At 42.4% G+C, this 17,284-nt stretch overlaps 2 protein-coding genes across 2 annotated transcripts in view; both read right to left on the bottom strand.

Moving 5' to 3' along the window:
* The window catches only part of LOC309545287 (uncharacterized protein), a gene marked incomplete at its 3' end in the record, with an annotated part of 724,166 nt that overhangs the window by 315,707 nt on the left and 391,175 nt on the right, over positions 1-17,284 (bottom strand). The gene's annotated exons all lie outside the window — the stretch shown is intronic.
* LOC309546732 (keratin, type II cytoskeletal cochleal-like) overlaps positions 1-17,284 on the bottom strand; it is a gene marked incomplete at its 5' end in the record, with an annotated part of 45,957 nt that overhangs the window by 24,158 nt on the left and 4,515 nt on the right. The window contains 5 exons of the mRNA XM_082246432.1: positions 9,228-9,302; positions 10,115-10,168; positions 10,603-10,707; positions 10,959-11,063; positions 11,772-11,891. Coding sequence (XP_082102558.1) covers positions 9,228-9,302; positions 10,115-10,168; positions 10,603-10,707; positions 10,959-11,063; positions 11,772-11,891 — 459 coding nt within the window. The remainder of the gene's footprint in view (positions 1-9,227; positions 9,303-10,114; positions 10,169-10,602; positions 10,708-10,958; positions 11,064-11,771; positions 11,892-17,284) is intronic.

The following is a 17,284-nucleotide window of genomic DNA, read 5'->3' as shown; positions in this document are numbered from 1 at the left end:
GAATTCGCACATGCGCAGATATATATACAAACCACCGCTATAAAATGAGCACATGGTCAATATGGCTGATGGATGTTAGAGAGTTATAGATGGATGTCATAGATGTTATCTGCTAGCAAGACCCCGTGACCCACAACGTCCATTATCTTTAGGTAAGACAATTGTATCTCTCTCTCAATATATATATATATATATATATATATATATATATATATATATAGATATGTCTGTCTGTGTGGTCTTTTTTGTACTTATCTTGGGTGTGCTTTAGTTGTCTATGGTGAATCCCCTCCAACCCACAATACCTTGGGAACCCCTCAAGTGTCTTTTAATCATTGTCAGTTGGCCCCATGTGCATGTGGTTTTTACATGTGTTTTCTCATGTTTGGTAAAGGTGTGCAGTCTAGATTTGGCGTCAAAACCTGCCCCCTTACCTTCCCAGCTTCCAAAGACTCCATTTTAGCTTTCCTGCTAACTGTAATTTATTATGTGCACATATATAGGTCATGCGATTTCTCATGTATGTTTAATGTTTGCAGCCTCCTTTTGCCTCTAAAATCTACCACCACTACCACCACCACCAGACTTTATTTGTGCCCTTAGGTAAGTGTTTGGAGGGCCTCGTGTGATGTTTGACCATATGCGTTTTGTAATCATTTTGTATTTGTATTTTTTCCAGCCTCCTAGGCTCACATATACCACCACCACCACCACCAGACTTCATTTGTGCCCTTAGGTAAGTGTTTGGAGGGCCTCGTGTGATGTTTGACCATATGCGTTTTGTAATAATTTTTTTTTTTGTATTTTTTTCCAGCCTCCTAGGCTCACATATAACACCACCACCACACTTCATTTGTGCCCTTAGGTAAGTGTTTGGAGGGCCTCGTGTGATGTTTGACCATATGCGTTTTGTAATCATTTTGTATTTGTATTTTTTCCAGCCTCCTAGGCTCACATATAACACCACCACCACCACCACCAGACTTCATTTGTGCCCTTAGGTAAGTGTTTGGAGGGCCTCATGTGATGTTTGACCATATGCGTTTTGTAATCATTTTGTATTTGTATTTTTTCCAGCCTCCTAGGCTCACATATACCACCACCACCACCAGACTTCATTTGTGCCCTTAGGTAAGTGTTTGGAGGGCCTCGTGTGATGTTTGACCATATGCGTTTTGTAATCATTTTGTATTTGTATTTTTTTCCAGCCTCCTAGGCTCACATATACCACCACCACCACCACACTTCATTTGTGCCCTTAGGTAAGTGTTTGGAGGGCCTCGTGTGATGTTTGACCATATGCGTTTTGTAATCATTTTGTATTTGTATTTTTCCAGCCTCCTAGGCTCACATATAACACCACCACCACACTTCATTTGTGCCCTTAGGTAAGTGTTTGGAGGGCCTCGTGTGATGTTTGACCATATGCCTTTTGTAATCATTTTGTATTTGTATGTTTTCCAGCCTCCTAGGCTCACATATAACACCACCACCACCAACGCGGCTTTGAAACCAAGCAGTGGCTAGCTTTGGTAAGTGTGTTCTGTAACTGTTCACTAATTATACTGTATATTAGAGCATTCTGCAACTCATGTTTTTTTCTGTTTTCTCTTTCCTTTTCTCTCTTTTTTTATTTCAGATTGTGGCGTTTTTGGCTATTTGCTGCTGCTGGACAGCCAGATTATCTGCCCTCCTCGTGCCCCCATGGCCCCACCCACTGGAAGGCCTAGGAGAAGTAGTAGGGTAGCGGGTAGGGGGGGCAGATAGTCTGGTTTTGGTGTGAGGGAGGCTCCAGCTGTATCCAGGAGGGAGTCCACCGTCTCCATCCCGGAGGAGGAAGCCGGGGGAGGTGTTAACACACCAAGTGGACAAGCTGCCTCTTCTCCCAGTACTCCTGGAGAGGGTCCTTCCACCAGAGGCAGCTTGTCCACATTACCCCGGCTTCCCTGTTTCTCCTCCAATCAGAACTGGGTCCTGGTCCAGGCCTATATGGCCAGATATGATTGTATACATGGGACCAGGGCCCAGACTACCTCTGTCACTGAGAGGCAAAGATTGTGGGAAGAAATCCGGGATGCCATCAATGCACTGGGAGGTCAACGCCGCCCGACTGACAGTGTGCGGAAGAGGGTCAACGACATCCGTGGGTCCGGTCAGAATAAGCTAACTGCATGGGCTGCGGAGGGTCTTTATGACCGACAAGGTCGGCTGGATCCAAGTGCACAAGCTTCTCTCTGGAATTACGAATTTCCTTTTTTGAGGATTCTTGGCCCCGATACCATCTTTTCCAGAGAGGGCGTAGATTTAGATGCTTTGCCCCAAGGTAGGATATTAACTTGGATGTAAATTGTGTGAGTTGTTGTGAAAAGATGAACTACTATCCTATGTGTGACATGAATAGACTTTTATACTTGGCCTTCCAATTGTCCTTTTTTCTTTTCCCCAACCTGCAATTTGTTCATCTGTAGCACGGATCTCAGCCCCTCCACAGCCCATGCAGCTTGGCGACCCGGACGGACTCACGGCTGCTGACATCAGTGTTGACTCTCCTCCTGGTAGGTCCCATATCGTACTGTGCAAAACAATGTAGATGTATATTTTATCCTTTCCAAGATAGCTCATATTGCTATGTCCTCTTTACAGAAGATCAGCAGCAGGGAACCCCCCCAGTGCAGCAAGGCCTGGAGGAAGGTGTTGGTATGTATTGCAAATGTATCTTTTTAGGAATCTTATTAACCAAGTTGTAGCACATGTCATTTCTTTAGAAAGAGTGTTGCCTTTTAGATGTTTACCCTGCAAAACACTGTTGTCATCATTAATGTGTGCCGCAATTAGTATTCAGACCATGCCTTCTTATCCTTTGGGAGGGTTTTAGCAAGTGTCCTATGAGCCCAGGAAAACTTTTTTGAATGTTTGGCCTCAATGCTTAATTCCTGAAGCTAGGATGGAAATATGCCCGTAATCATTACTGCATAATGTTATTTACGAAACCTTATTTTTCCTAATTTTAAAAGAACATCAGGCCCCTTTTGAAGGAGCAGCTGGAGTTGGATCAGGAGCTGGCGACAATTCTGCATCCAATGCTGGGGTATGTGATATAAGGGAACAAGGTGCAAATGTAACATTTCAATGGTAGTACTGTTTTTGGGCTAGATGTGGCTTACATTGTCTGTGTTAAATTTGTGCAAGGACATTCTGACGATGCACCAGCACCACAAGAATTAGATCCTTAACGTCAGAGAATTATTGTATAATTTTGGGGGCCACAAACGTTGCAAAAACATCTTGGACCTTTAAAGTCCAGCCAGTCTTTGATTTTCCATGTCCAAATTCATGTGTGTTGTTTTGTTGGGTTGTCCTGTAGCCTATTTATGGCGAGATTTTAGACAATTTACGTAGATGATGAAAGTCATTGGTGTAGTAACAGACTTAACAAAACCAGAATCAACCTACCAGACCAGGGTTAATTGTGAACAGCTTCATGTTGAAACTGTTTAGCCCTTGTCATATTAGTAATACAAACATAATACTGTATGTACCCATTATCAGAAGTGTTGCTAGCTTGGATAACATTACAATGAACAAGTACTTATTAGAAGCACATCCAACTGTTCTAAGTTTTGCTTGTGGTGTTAAGTTGTCAAACTAATCTGAACTCTTTTGTAATGATGTTTTCTAAATCTATTTTATTTTTATTCTGATTTCAGGCAGCATTGGATGCAGCGGGATTGTCACCTACCCCACCTCGTCCATCTCTGCTGGATGTGGCCCAGATGCTGCTTGCCGAGTATCGGCTCCAAACTGAGTCAAGGACACCTACTGATCAATCTCGTGAGTTAGTATGGTTGCTAGGGCTCATACAGGAATCTGTAGCAATGATTGCCAGAAATCAGACAACTTTGGTACAGGTTCAACAGGATATGCCTGACTGCTTGCTAAGGTTAGCAGACTAGCATCAACGGGATCGGCAAAGTGTCGACACTCAGGTGCTGGCCACACGCCAACACCTGGTTGGAGCTGAAGATGCCCCATTGGCAGAGCCCTCCCAAACATCACAATCACCTGCCACTGCAGGTTGTGGTAGTGGGAGGGAGATGCCAGTGTTGGCCACTTGGCAGACAGCTGGGGAGGGGACAATTCCTCCTGTAGCCACTCCCAGCACTTCACACTCCCTTCGGAATCTCACACCCCTCAATGAGCAATCCTCCTGCACAACCTCATTGCGCACTGGTTCCACAATACCCCTTCCAACAGACTACACTCCCTCCACACCTTTCTCGATTCACTCCTCCCCAGGCCGTCCCCCTTATTTGTCACCACACCGACATCTCCTTTCCCCCCGCACCATGGCCCACACAGTCAAACAATCCAGCACAAGTCCCCACACATCTTCACAACCCTTGCACCACCAGCAGCATCAAGTAGCCTGGGTGCAGCAGCCAGAGCCGCAGCAACAGCCAGAGCCGCAGCAACAGCCACACCTACAAAACCTCGTTCACATGGGACAAATTGCACAAAGTCTGAATCTGACACCGGAGCAGACCGTCCGTTTGGCACAACTCTTGTTAGCAGGAACTTTTCCAGGGTCAAGCACAACTCCTCAATAGTGATGTCGCGAACATAAAATTCGCTGTTCGCGAACGGCGAACGCGAACATCGGCGAATGTTCGCGAACCGGCGAACATTGCGAACCGCCATAGACTTTAATAGGCAGGCAAATTTTAAAACCCACAGGGACTCTTTCTGGCCACAATAGTAATGGAAAAGTTGTTTCAAGGGGACAAACACCTGGACTGTGGCATGCCGGAGAGGGATCACACAAAAAAAGTTCTTAAAAATTGTAATTTTTTGATAGTGAGCCAATTATTGTAAAAATTAAAAAAAATAAAAATAAAAAATTTCTTTGGATTTAGCATCTGGGGGGTCTAAAAAGTGTACCTGTGAAGTTTCAGCTCTGTAGCATGTCCGGAACCAGAAAAAATTACGAATTAGGGTTAGGGCTAGGGTTAGGGTTAGGGTTAGGGCTAGGGTTAGGGTTAGGGTTAGGGTTAGGGTTAGGGCTAGGGTTAGGGTTAGGTTTAGGGTTATTTTTATGGCTAGGCTTAGAGGGTTAGGGTTAAGGTTAGAGGGTTAGGGTTATGGTTAGAGGGTTAGGGTTAGGTTTAGTGTTAGGGGCTAGGGTTAGGGTTACGGTGAGATACTTAGGGTTAGAGTTAGTAGCCCTACCCCTACCCCTCTAACTCTAACCCTAAGCACTAAAAATAACCCTAACCTTAGCCCTGACCCTAACCCTAGCCCTAACCCTAACCCTAACCCTAGCCCTAACCCTGATTCTATTTTTTTTCTGGTTCTGGACATGCTACAGAGCTGAAACTTCACAGGTACACTTTTTAGACCCCCCAGACTATAAATCCAAAGAATTTTTTTTTTAAGTTTTTTTTTTTTTAAGTTTTCCAATAATTGGCTCTCTATCAAAAATGACAATTTTTAAGAACTTTTTTTTCTGTGATTTGGTGTCTAGGGGGTCTAAAAAGTGTACTTGTGAAGTTTCAGCTCTGTAGCATGTCCAGAACCAGAAAAAAAGATAATTTTTCAGTAGAGCAGGGATGGTGGGAACCCCTTTTACACCTATATGATCTTTTTTTCCTGGTTCTGGACATGCTGCAGAGCTGAAACTTCACAGGTACACCTTTTAGACCCCCCCCCCCCCAAACAATAAATCCAAAGAAATTTTTTTTTTTGTTAAGTTTTTTTTTTTTTTTTTAAGTTTTCCAATAATTGGCTCTCTATCAAAAATGACAATTTTTAAGAACTTTTTTTGTGTGATTTAGTGTCTAGGGGGTCTAAAAAGTGTACTTGTGAAGTTTCAGCTCTGTAGCATGTCCAGAACCAGAAAAAAAGATAATTTTTCAGTAGAGCAGGGATGGTGGGAACCCCTTTTACACCTATATGATCTTTTTTTCCTGGTTCTGGACATGCTGCAGAGCTGAAACTTCACAGGTACACCTTTTAGACCCCCCCAAACAATAAATCCAAAGACATTTTTTTTTGTTAAGTTTTTTTTTTTTTTTTAAGTTTTCCAATAATTGGCTCTCTATCAAAAATGACAATTTTTAAGAACTTTTTTGTGTGATTTAGTGTCTAGGGGGTCTAAAAAGTGTACTTGTGAAGTTTCAGCTCTGTAGCATGTCCAGAACCAGAAAAAAAGATAATTTTTCAGTAGAGCAGGGATGGTGGGAACCCCTTTTACACCTATATGATCTTTTTTTCCTGGTTCTGGACATGCTGCAGAGCTGAAACTTCACAGGTACACCTTTTAGACCCCCCAAACAATAAATCCAAAGAAATTTTTTTTTTGTTAAGTTTTTTTTTTTTTTTTTTAAGTTTTCCAATAATTGGCTCTCTATCAAAAATGACAATTTTTAAGAACTTTTTTTTGTGTGATTTAGTGTCTAGGGGGTCTAAAAAGTGTACCTGTGAAGTTTTACCTCTGTAGCATGTCCAGAACCAGAAAAAAAGATAATTTTTCAGTAGAGCAGGGATGGTGGGAACCCCTTTTACACCTATATGATCTTTTTTTTTCTGGTTCTGGACATGCTACATATATATATATATATATATATATATACAGTAAAACCTTGGATTGCGAGCATAATTCGTTCCGGAAACATGCTTGTAATCCAAAGCACTCTTATATCAAAGCGAATTTCTCCATAAGAAATAATGGAAACTCAGATGATTCGTTCCACAACCATTTATTCAGAAGTCTTTCAGTTTTGAGTCTATATACAAAGATTATAGCAATGTGATAGGTTGTGTCATCATAAAATGTCCATCCACAAAGGGATTAGAAGCAAAATCCAGCAGGAGCTACAGAGTATAAAAGAGAAGAGCGGTGCCTCTAAGTGTAGTAGTATGGGGACATTTAATGAAGGTACAACATTTAGCAACTCCCATGGTTGATGATTAAGAGGCACATCTAAGTATGCAGGCATCCGGGGTAAAGCTGTCCACATAGACAATCTTCTGAACCACTGGCTCTCACCGATGTCAGTCTGCAATTGTGATTGGGAAGACTACCCTGCAGTAGAGTGATCTGAAAGCGAGACTTTGAATCGCTCGTGGAGCGCAGCGTGGAAGGGTGTGATGAATATGGCAGTGCGGAGGCTGGTCTATATGGTCAGCTTTACCCCAGATGCCTGGATACTTAGATGTGCCTGTTTTAATCATCAACCATGTGAGCTGCTAAATATTGAACCTTCATTAAATGTAACAATATTGCTACACTTAGAGGCACCTCTCTTCTCTTTTATACCCAGTTGTGACATGACGCTACTTGTATATCAAGACATCGCTTGTATATCAAGTCAAAATTTATTAAAAAAATTTGCTTGTCTTGCAAAGCGCTCTCAAACCAAGTTACTCTCAAACCAAGGTTTTACTGTATATATATATATATATATATATATATATTAAAAAAATACTCAAATACCAGCCCTCAAAGGGGCTTTTGGGGACAGTATATATATATATATATATATATATATATATATATATATATCACAGAACAAAAAAAATTACACAAATACCAGCCCTCAAAAGGGCTTTTGGGGACAATATATATATATATATATATATATATATATATCCAAAAAAACCCTCAAATACCAGCCCTAGGAAGGGCTTTTTGGGGTGCTGTCCTTACAGCAGGAGTGTACCAAGAACACTGGCTAACAAGACCAGGAACTGTCCCCAGCTATAACAGCAGCAGCAGCACCAGCACTTTCCCTGCTCTCAGTAACACAGAAATGATCTAAGATGGATGCTGCCCTTGCTTATTTATAGGAGGTGGGAGGGTGTGGGAGGGAGGTATGCTGATTGGCCTGGAATGTGTCTGCTGACTGTGATGTTCAGGGTCAAAGTTTGCCTCAATGATGATGTATAGGAGGCGGACCGAACATCGCATATGTTCGCCCGCAGCGGCGAACGCGAACGTTCGAAGTTCGCTGGGAACCGTTCGCCGGCGAAGCGTTCGGTACATCTCTACTCCTCAACCCCCTTAATTTTATATTTGTTTTATTGTTTTGTGATATTTTTGTTATATTAGTGATTTAGACATGTGACCATTGGCCAAATTGTGGGGCCATTTTTATGTTAAGTTTGAGGGTGGCAGGATATGATTGATTATTGTTTTTTTTGGTGATGCAATACAATTATCTTGAAAATGATTAGTTTGTGTTTGATCTTTGGCTTTTTGGGAGTGTCAGTGGCCAAGTAAGGGCCCTGGTTAATGTAGTCGTTTCTACACACATGCTTCTCTATCTCCAAACATATTTTTACATTTCCATTTTCTAAACTCAATGTTCACATAATGACCTAAGAAAAGGTCTCCCTTCACATTTAGCCTCAAAACAAGTCTCATGGATAACATAAACCAAATACAACATGCTAACAATTACAGACCACACCACTCAGAATCAACTAAACAAATACAACACACAAGAGATTAGATGTGTACTCCAAACAAACTAATTTTGTAATAAAACATAAATATTTATTTTACTCCAAAATGTAGGAATATAAAATATTTAACTTAAAAAATATATTATTTAAATATATCAACTGCCAGAAATGTGGGTTGCAACGTGCAACATAAAAACAAAACATGGCCAAAACATCACTCCAATGGGGTGCAATTGCGAACAAATGGCTCTTCGGAGTCCGGATCAGCCCCGCACCGCCGCTCCAATAGGGCTATCCGAGCCGCACACCACCTCAGATGCCTACGGGACACCTCCACGGTGAGGTGGGTGTGCCCTGGGTAGAAAAAAAAAAGAAATTTAGTTTGATGCAAAATGACCCAAACAAGGATTGTAATTAATGTGCCTCAACAAATATGCTTTTTAGTCTATTGGATGGCTTTTCTCAACACTCTGGAGCAAATATGATAAATTGCTGTTGTAAACCTTGACCTCAAACTTCCACAGCAAATTGTTCAAAAGGTTACACAAGATGGCTTGGAATGTTAGTAGCAGTTCCACCAAAGCTAAGTAAAAGGCTTTTCATGTCAACACAACCAATCATTTTGAAGAATGTAAGGTGTTGTGTTCAATTGGTCAACACGAAACGTGTGCACACATCTATCTCTATCACCATTGGAATTTGTGTAGAGTTCTCTCTCCCTCTTACAGTCTATAGATTGAAACAGACACATAGTAGAGACTCACCACTTGGAATTTTGACGACGACTGGTGGCAGGGGTTGATCCCTCTTCGCCTCAGATCCCCTTTGCTCCATCACAGCTGTGTTAAGAAAAAATAAAAAGTTTATCAATGAATGATCGGTTAGGCAGTCATGAAAACACTCTAACACCCACTCCTTCCCCCTCCACACTTCCCTGAAAGTTTTATTTAGACATTGATATGGTGGTGAGGCTGATTTGTACAGTGCAAGCTTCATTCCTCTGAAGCTTGTAGCCTTAAGGATACGTACTCCATGCTTTTGTGCTGATTGTGTTTCTCAGATGTTGTTTCAGCCTCAGCCCTGCCTGTTCAAAGTGTTGGTAACATCTCCTTTTTGGATGGCTTGGCAAAACTAATCAGGTTAGACTTACCAGCTCTAGCTTTTTTGGGACGAGAGAAGTCATGATCCTCCTCTTAAAATGGCCCCTGTATACCCCTCTAGGCACCTCCCTCCTGTTGATTGACCCCACAGCAGGCAGCTTGCTATGGAGGCACATGAGATGAAGCCAAGCACCCTGTGCCTGTTCAGGCACTAGGCTGTGTGCCAGCCTGGCCCCCCTCCCTTCCAACGGTCTCAATGTTTTGGAGTGACATCAGGAGGCAATCTTGGCATGCTGTCACCTCAGCTAAGGAGGAGGGGGAGTCCAGACCGGACAAGTGTTTGGGTGAAAATTTGTGCAGTAAGAAAATGGGCCTGGTAAGTCTAAGGGGGAATATGCACACCTATCACTTGGAATATTAATGCATAGAATGCATTCACATAAAGAACCTGCTGCCTTTAGAACTACTTGAAGCCTGACCGGGGACATACACATGTAGCATTTCTCCTCTTACTAAGTAGACACATTACAGCAAAAGAACACATAACTTACCATCACCACGTTTTATTGGGCCCACAGAGCCAGATGGCATTTGGTCATGAGAAGCTGCACCAAAATAACACAAATTGTGAACTGGAATGTGTGACATTACCGGGGAAGAGCATTTTTTAAAGGTTGTGAAACACACACAATGTTCAAGCCAAGCCACATGCATTTTAAGTGTTGACTAAATCAGGACATGAGTTCTTAAACATGGCCCCAAAGAATTTAGAGGTCCAAAGCACTTCCATTTCCTTTGTAGGGAAACTAACACTGATTTAGAGGAGGGTGGCTTAATAACGCTTAGAAATACTAACATGTCCAGTACTGCTCCCCAATACCACCTTCCAAACATGAAGGTTAAGCAATAGTGTTTCATGACCAACCTTCCTGTCACATGTAGCAAAACTGCACTTACTTTGACTACAACTTACATTATCACAGATACACATCATCCTAGCACACACAATACATGTTATAATCACATTTAATGTACTTACAGTCTAGTTCTGGGGAGCCACACACAACTGTAGAGTAAGCAGCCTCCACCCCTGGAGTGGGGGAGAATCGGGGAGACCCATCATCTGCTGATGATGTTGGAGATCCTAGAAACACAAAGACAAGAATACAATCCTTGAACAACAGCTATTTTATAAAGGCACACAGAAAGTAGCCCCTAAACATTTAAGGTAGTAGTTACAGTGGACTGGGTAAGCAGCTGCCCCTCTTCCCCAGTCCTCCACAACAAACATCCTCCATGTCAGCTGCTACATAACCCCAATGGCAAAATAAAAATATTACAGCCCTTATATTTACCAGGACACATTGAACACACAAACACATGTAGAATACTTACTTCCCATTTGAGGAGTGCTGATGTCCTCATGGGAAGATTCTGCCTGGTCCTGCCCCGGTGCCAAACTACTTGGCCCTGCCTGCTCAGGCTCCTCTGTTGCTGAAGCTACATTAACCACAAAAGAAAGCAAAACAAACAATTATTCCTCTAAGTTAGACCTAATACACAACATACCAGCACATCCACATTACTTACAGTGGGCCGGAGAAGGCTGAGCCTCCAGCTCCTCGTCACTGGTTTCTAAAAAAAAAAACATCACAATTTACACACTATTTATGGACACAAATAGGCACCAATCTCTCATCATGCTACCACCATACTCAATGCCCCTACAATTAAGAACATAGAAGTGCACTTACACCAATGAGATGCATTGACCATGTTTAGAAACAGGAGGCCAACATCCATTTACAATGGGTCCCCCCCCCCCCCCCCCAATATCATGTGTTCACTCTGCAGTCACATTAGTGTGAGTACCAGAAAGTGCATGATAAAGTTTGTTAATCTGCCCTTGATTGTACACATTGACCATGTAAAGTTTCATTTATGAACATCTAGCTAATTCACCATGGACACATCTACACACTTTTCAAGTATTATACAATGACTTTAATTTGTCAATATTGCTTAGACATCTCCACTCCTGAGTAGTTTGCTGTTACCATGCTGCTCTAACACAGTTCAGCATGAAGTGTTAGATAACTACATATAAATACATAGTTGAAAACAAATGCAACATCATTATTAGTCATGATCACTAATCCCCATAAATTAGATATTTAACATTTCTACAATTAAAATGTTTCTACTTACCATCCACAATTCTGAGCTGCTGTAGTGGCTCGCTCTCCGGGACGACATACTGCAGTGTGGCCGTCCTCCTCCTCCCCTTCTTCACCAAAAACACCACCGGGTGTCGTCCGTCCGCTTTGGCTAGAAGCAGAGGATAAAGAGGAACCAAATTAAAGACGAATGTACATAGTAGAAATAAAGGTTGTGAATAGTGTTGAGCGAACACGGACTGTATTATTCGTGTTCGTACCGAATAATTGGATTTTTGTTACCTGAACACGGACCCGAAAACTTTACTGTATGTTCGGGTTTAAAATCCGTGTTCGGTCATTTTATTTCCAGGTTTGTATGTTATGGCGCGCTTTTAATGGCGGGCTTTCAACAGCCAATCAACAAGCGTTTAACTGGTGTGCCTTAAGCCATCCCAGCCATGCCTACTAATGTATTAGTAGCTGTGATTGGCCATCTGAAGCATGTGACCATGTTTTTATAAGTTCGAGAGCCCCAGCGCGCCACGTCATTCTGCTGTAGATTAGGGAGAGAGCACACATCATACGTGCTGGCTGCTGATTAGGGACAGACAGTGAAAAATTGTATTGTGTCCGAAAAGAATGCAGGGTCAGGTCGGAGTGCGGGCAGGGCGAGTTATTAGGGCATTTTAGGGCGATTCTGGAGAATAGGCAGGGTCAGTGTTCTACATCGATTTTGCTGTGTGGGGGGTTGGTTGTGCAGTGCCAGTGAACGATCTTATCGACAATATTAGGGCGAGGCTGGAGAATTGGCAGGGTCAGTGTTTTACATCGATTTTGCTGTGTGTAGGGTGGTGCAGTGAACACAATCTTTTTGCCCGCTGAGGAGGAGGGAGAAAAAAATCTATTTTTATCAGTCAGTTGTGTGCAGCGTTTTTGCTTCAGTGCTGACTGTGATAAGACACTGCTTTGTTCACATGTGCTATTATTGACTGATTTTAAATTTTATTTCTATTCCACTAAACTTTTTTCTATTCCACTATTCAATATACACCCTTTTGGGTTAAAAAAATTAAATTGTGGCATAGTCTGTACTAATCTATTTAAAAATTACAAACTTAAAGGGGAATTTTCTTTTTTTTTTCCCTTCATAGCCTGCAGCAGAGCTGACTGACATAAGACACTGCTGTGTTCACATGTGCTATTGAAAAATCACCAATTTTATATCATATTTTCTATTCCGCTATTCAAACTACACCCTTTGGGGTAAAAATAATTAAATTGCGGGATAGTCTGTATCGGTACGTGTGAAATACACCTTTCCAATTTTTGGGGCGCATCTTATACCGCTGAGGATTGCAGGGTGCTTCAGTTTGCCTCCTGCCTGTTCCGAACTCCTCCTACTCCTCATCCTGCCTTTAGGGTAAAAAAAATAGTAATCAGGGCCTAGTTTGGGTCTGTACGTGTGAGATAGATACACCTTTTGATATCATATTTTCTATTCCGCTATTCAATCTACACCCTTGGGGTAAAAATAATTAAATTGCGGGATAGTCTGTATCGGTACGTGTGAGATACACCTTTCCATTTTTTGGGGCGCATCTTATACCGCCGAGGATTGCAGGGTGCTTCAGTTTGCCTCCTGCCTGTTCCAAACTCCTCCTACTCCTCATCCTGCCATCAGGGTACAAAAAATAGTAATCAGGGCCTAGTCTGGGTCTGTACGTGTGAGATAGATACACCTTTTGATATCATATTTTCTATTCCGCTATTCAATCTACACCCTTGGGGTAAAAATAATTAAATTGCGGGATAGTCTGTATCGGTACGTGTGAGATACACCTTTCCATTTTTTGGGGCGCATCTTATACCGCCGAGGATTGCAGGGTACTTCAGTTTGCCTCCTGCCTGTTCCAAACTCCTCCTACTCCTCATCCTGCCATCAGGGTACAAAAAATAGTAATCAGGGCCTAGTCTGGGTCTGTACTTGTGAGATAGATACACCTTTTGATATCATATTTTCTATTCCGCTATTCAATCTACACCCTTGGGGTAAGAATAATTAAATTGCGGGATAGTCTGTATCGGTACGTGTGAGATACACCTTTCCACTTTTTGGGGCGCATCTTATACCGCCGAGGATTGCAGGGTGCTTCAGTTTGCCTCCTGCCTGTTCCGAATTCCTCCTACTCCTCATCCTGCCTTTAGAGTACAAAAAATAGTAATCAGGGCGTAGTCTGGGTCTGTACGTGTGAGATAGATACACCTTTTGATATCATATTTTCTATTCCGCTATTCAATCTACACCCTTGGAGTAAAAATAATTAAATTGCGGCATAGTCTGTATCGGTACGTGTGAGATACACCTTTCCAATTTTTGGGGCTCATCTTACACTGCCGAGGATTGCAGGGTGCTTCAGTTTGCCTCCTGCCTGTTCCGAACTCCTCCTACTCCTCATCCTGCCTTTAGGGTACAAAAAATAGTAATCAGGGCCTAGTCTGGATCTGTACGTGTGAGATAGATACACCTTTTGATATCATATTTTCTATTCCGCTATTCAATCTACACCCTTGGGGTAAAAATAATTAAATTGCGGCATAGTCTGTATCGGTACGTGTGAGATACACCTTTCCAATTTTTGGGGCTCATCTTACACTGCCGAGGATTGCAGGGTGCTTCAGTTTGCCTCCTGCCTGTTCCGAAATCCTCCTACTCCTCATCCTGCCTTTAGGGTACAAAAAATAGTAATCAGGGCCTAGTCTGGGTCTGTACGTGTGAGATAGATACACCTTTTGATATCATATTTTCTATTCCGCTATTCAATCTACACCCTTGGGGTAAAAATAATTAAATTGCGGGATAGTCTGTATAGGTACGTGTGAGATACACCTTTCCAATTTTTAAGGGGGGCATCTTATACCGCCGAGGATTGCAGGGTGCTTCAGTTTGCCTCCTGCCTGTTCCGAACTCCTCCTACTCCTCATCCTGCCTTTAGTGTACGAAAAATAGTAATCAGGGCCTAGTCTGGGTCTGTACGTGTGAGATAGATACACCTTTTGATATCATATTTTCTATTCCGTTATTCAATCTACACCCTTGGGGTAAAAATAATTAAATTGTGGGATAGTCTGTATCGGTACGTGTGAGATACAACTTTCTAATTTTTGGGGCGCATCTTATACCGCCGAGGATTGCAGGGTGCTTCAGTTTGCCTCCTGCCTGTTCCGAACTCCTCCTACTCCTCATCCTGCCTTTAGGGTACAAAAAATAGTAATCGGGGCCTAGTCTGGGTCTGTACGTGTGAGATAGATACACCTTTTGATATCATATTTTCTATTCCGCTATTCAATCTACACCCTTGGGGTAAAAAGAATTAAATTGCGGCATAGTCTGTATCGGTACGTGTGAGATACACCTTTCCAATTTTTGGGGCGCATCTTATACCGCTGAGGATTGCAGGGTGCTTCAGTTTGCCTCCTGTCTGTACCGAACTCCTCCTACTCCTCATCCTGCCTTTAGGGTACAAAAAACAGTAATTGGGGCCTAGTCTGGGTCTGTACGTGTGAGATAGATACACCTTTTGATATCATATTTTCTATTCTGCTATTCAATCTACACCCTTGGGCTAAAAAGAATTAAATTGCGGGATAGTCTGTATCGGTACGTGTGAGATACACCTTTCCAATTTTTGGGGCGCATCTTATACCGCCGAGGATTGCAGGGTGCTTCAGTTTGCCTCCTGCCTGTTCCGAACTCCTCCTACTCCTCATCCTGCCTTTAGGGTACAAAAAACAGTAATCGGGGCCTAGTCTGGGTCTGTACGTTTGAGATAGATACACCTTTTGATATCATATTTTCTATTCCGCTATTCAATCTACACCCTTGGGGTAAAAATAATTAAATTGCGGGATAGTCTGTATCGGTACGTGTGAGATACACCTTTCCAATTTTTGCGGCGCATGTTATACCGCCGAGGATTGCAGGGTGCTTCAGTTTTCCTCCTGCCTGTTCCGAACTCCTCCTACTCCTCATCCTGCCTTTAGGGTACAAAAAATAGTAATCGGGGCCTAGTCTGGGTCTGTACGTGTGAGATAGATACACCTTTTGATATCATATTTTCTATTCCGCTATTCAATTTACACCCTTGGGGTAAAAAGAATTTAATTGCGGCATAGTCTGTATCGGTACGTGTGAGATACACCTTCCAATCTTTTGGGGCGCATCTTCCACCGCCGAGGATTGCAGGGTGCTTCAGTTTGCCTCCTGCCTGTTCCGAACTCCTCCTACTCCTCATCCTGCCTTTAGGGTACAAAAAACAGTAATCGGGGCCTAGTCTGGGTCTGTACGTTTGAGATAGATACACCTTTTGATATCATATTTTCTATTCCGCTATTCAATCTACACCCTTGGGGTAAAAATAATTAAATTGCGGGATAGTCTGTATCGGTACGTGTGAGATACACCTTTCCAATTTTTGCGGCGCATGTTATACCGCCGAGGATTGCAGGGTGCTTCAGTTTTCCTCCTGCCTGTTCCGAACTCCTCCTACTCCTCATCCTGCCTTTAGGGTACAAAAAATAGTAATCGGGGCCTAGTCTGGGTCTGTACGTGTGAGATAGATACACCTTTTGATATCATATTTTCTATTCCGCTATTCAATTTACACCCTTGGGGTAAAAAGAATTAAATTGCGGCATAGTCTGTATCGGTACGTGTGAGATACACCTTCCAATCTTTTGGGGCGCATCTTCCACCGCCGAGGATTGCAGGGTGCTTCAGTTTGCCTCCTGTTCCGAACTCCTCCTACTCCTCATCCTCATCCTGCCTTTAGGGTACAAAAAAATTGTAATCGGGGCCTAGTCTGTGTTTGTACGTGTGAGATACACCGTTTTATAAAATTTTTTCTATTCCGCTATTCAATATACACCCTTTTTGAGTGTAAAAAATTAAATTACGGCATAGTCTGTATCGGTACATGTGAGATACACCTTTTTAAATTTGTTTGGCGCATCTCCTTCCACCGCCGAGGATTGTAGGGCGCTTCAGTTTGCCTCCTGTTCCGAACTCCTCCTACTCCTCTTCCTCATCCTCATCCTGCCTTTAGGGTACAAAAAATTGTAATCGGGGCCTAGTCTGTGTTTGTACGTGTGAGATACACCTTTTATAAAATTTTTCCTATTCCGCTATTCAATATACACCCTTTTGGAGTGTAAAAAACTAAATTACGGCATAGTCTGTATCGGTACGTGTGAGATACACCTTTTAAATTTGTTTGGCGCGTCTCCTTCCACCGCCAAGGATTGCAGGGCGCTTCAGTTTGCCTCCTGTTCCGAACTCCTCCGACTCCTCTTCCTCATGCTCGCTTTAGGGTACAAAAAATTGTAATCGGGGCCTAATCTGTGTTTGTACGTGTGAGATACACCGTTTTATATACTTTTTTCTATTCCGCTATTCAATATACACCCTTTTGGGGTGAAAAAAATTAAATTTGCGTCATACTTTGCATATTTGACTGTGAGATACACCCGTTGTATTTGTATACTGTTTTTCTATTCCGCTATTTA

This window comes from Pelophylax lessonae (genome assembly GCF_965119305.1).
Source record: "Pelophylax lessonae genome assembly, chromosome: 2".
Lineage (NCBI taxonomy): Eukaryota > Metazoa > Chordata > Amphibia > Anura > Ranidae > Pelophylax > Pelophylax lessonae.
The sequence above is the reverse complement of the archived record's forward strand: the minus strand, read 5'-3'. Positions and strand labels throughout refer to the sequence as shown.